Raw genomic sequence first — 1148 nt, 5'->3', positions numbered from 1 at the left:
ATGGGAGACATTTGTCCTGTTTGCAAAGATGTCTTTGGTCTGATAGAAGGAGACCAGCCGGCTGGAACCATGACGAGCTATGAAAGTCCGTCATCCCTCCCTGGATTCTCAGGCTGCGGCTATATACATATCAAATATGATATTCCAGGTGGAATACAGACGGTAAATGCCTTCATTTAAATATTTTGAGACATTTTGTCAATTTGGTTAACTTTTAAGTTTATTTCTAATATGGTTGTAAGTTATTTTTACTTCTCGTTTTCCTTCTGCAGGAAAAGCATTTAAATCCTGGGAAGTACTATTCTGGTATTCACAGAATAGCATATCTGCCAAATAACAAAGAGGGCAGAGAAGTGCTGGTCCTGTTGAAGAAAGCGTTCAAGCAGAAGCTCATTTTCACTGTTGGGACGTCCAGAACGTCTGGGATGGACAACCAAGTGACCTGGAACGACATTCACCACAAAACCAGCATTACAGGAGGACCAGAGAAGTACAGTAGCCAAATCTCTTCTTTCTTTTGAATATGTGTTCTTTTTTTATGTCAAGTCTGCTGAAATGTTAACAATGTTATGCATTAACACCTGTACATACTCTGCTTCCACAGTTTTGGGTATCCTGATCCTGGCTACCTGAGCAGAGTCAAAGAGGAGCTGAAGGCTAAAGGCATCGAGTGAAGACTTCCGTACAAAGTAGCAGAGGAGAGATGTTTTCACACACAAAAAAATTAATATGATTGTATAGATCAAGCAATTACTGGAATGCACATATCGTATTTTATGCTGTATCTCTTCTTGTAATTTTTCATATTATCAGTATGGGGTGTTTTGAGGTGTGTCAGACAGCATTTACATGTTAAGAGTTTATGATTTAAAATAATGTATTATCTTCACCTATTAAGCTTAACTTTCTTTGATGGATTTCCTCATTATTTTGTTGATTGATAAAGTTTCTCAACTTATTACAGAATCACAATGACATTTGAATACATAAATTGAACTTTATGTCTACAGTACACAATCTGATTTACAATTTGCCTAATAAATGATTAAATCAACCCACACTGAGTCATAGTATTCATCACTGTATCATTACTGCATGTTGTGGAAAAAAACACAAAACACATTGGTTTGTTTTCTGTACAATTTTTT

General features: G+C 36.3%; 1 protein-coding gene across 1 annotated transcript; it reads left to right on the top strand.

The window, feature by feature from the left end:
• The first annotated feature begins 6 nt into the window (after window positions 1-6).
• Window positions 7-1148, top strand: LOC116380965 (E3 ubiquitin-protein ligase DTX3L-like). Its single transcript, XM_031842769.1, has 3 exons — window positions 7-162; window positions 273-490; window positions 605-1148. The coding sequence occupies exons 1-3, from the start codon at window positions 70-72 to the stop codon at window positions 672-674; spliced, it is 381 nt and encodes a 126-aa protein (XP_031698629.1). The 5' UTR covers window positions 7-69; the 3' UTR covers window positions 675-1148.

The sequence above is a fragment of the Anarrhichthys ocellatus genome, unplaced genomic scaffold (assembly GCF_004355925.1).
Source record: "Anarrhichthys ocellatus isolate YVR2014 unplaced genomic scaffold, GSC_Weel_1.0 scaffold10181, whole genome shotgun sequence".
Lineage (NCBI taxonomy): Eukaryota > Metazoa > Chordata > Actinopteri > Perciformes > Anarhichadidae > Anarrhichthys > Anarrhichthys ocellatus.
The sequence above is the reverse complement of the archived record's forward strand: the minus strand, read 5'-3'. Positions and strand labels throughout refer to the sequence as shown.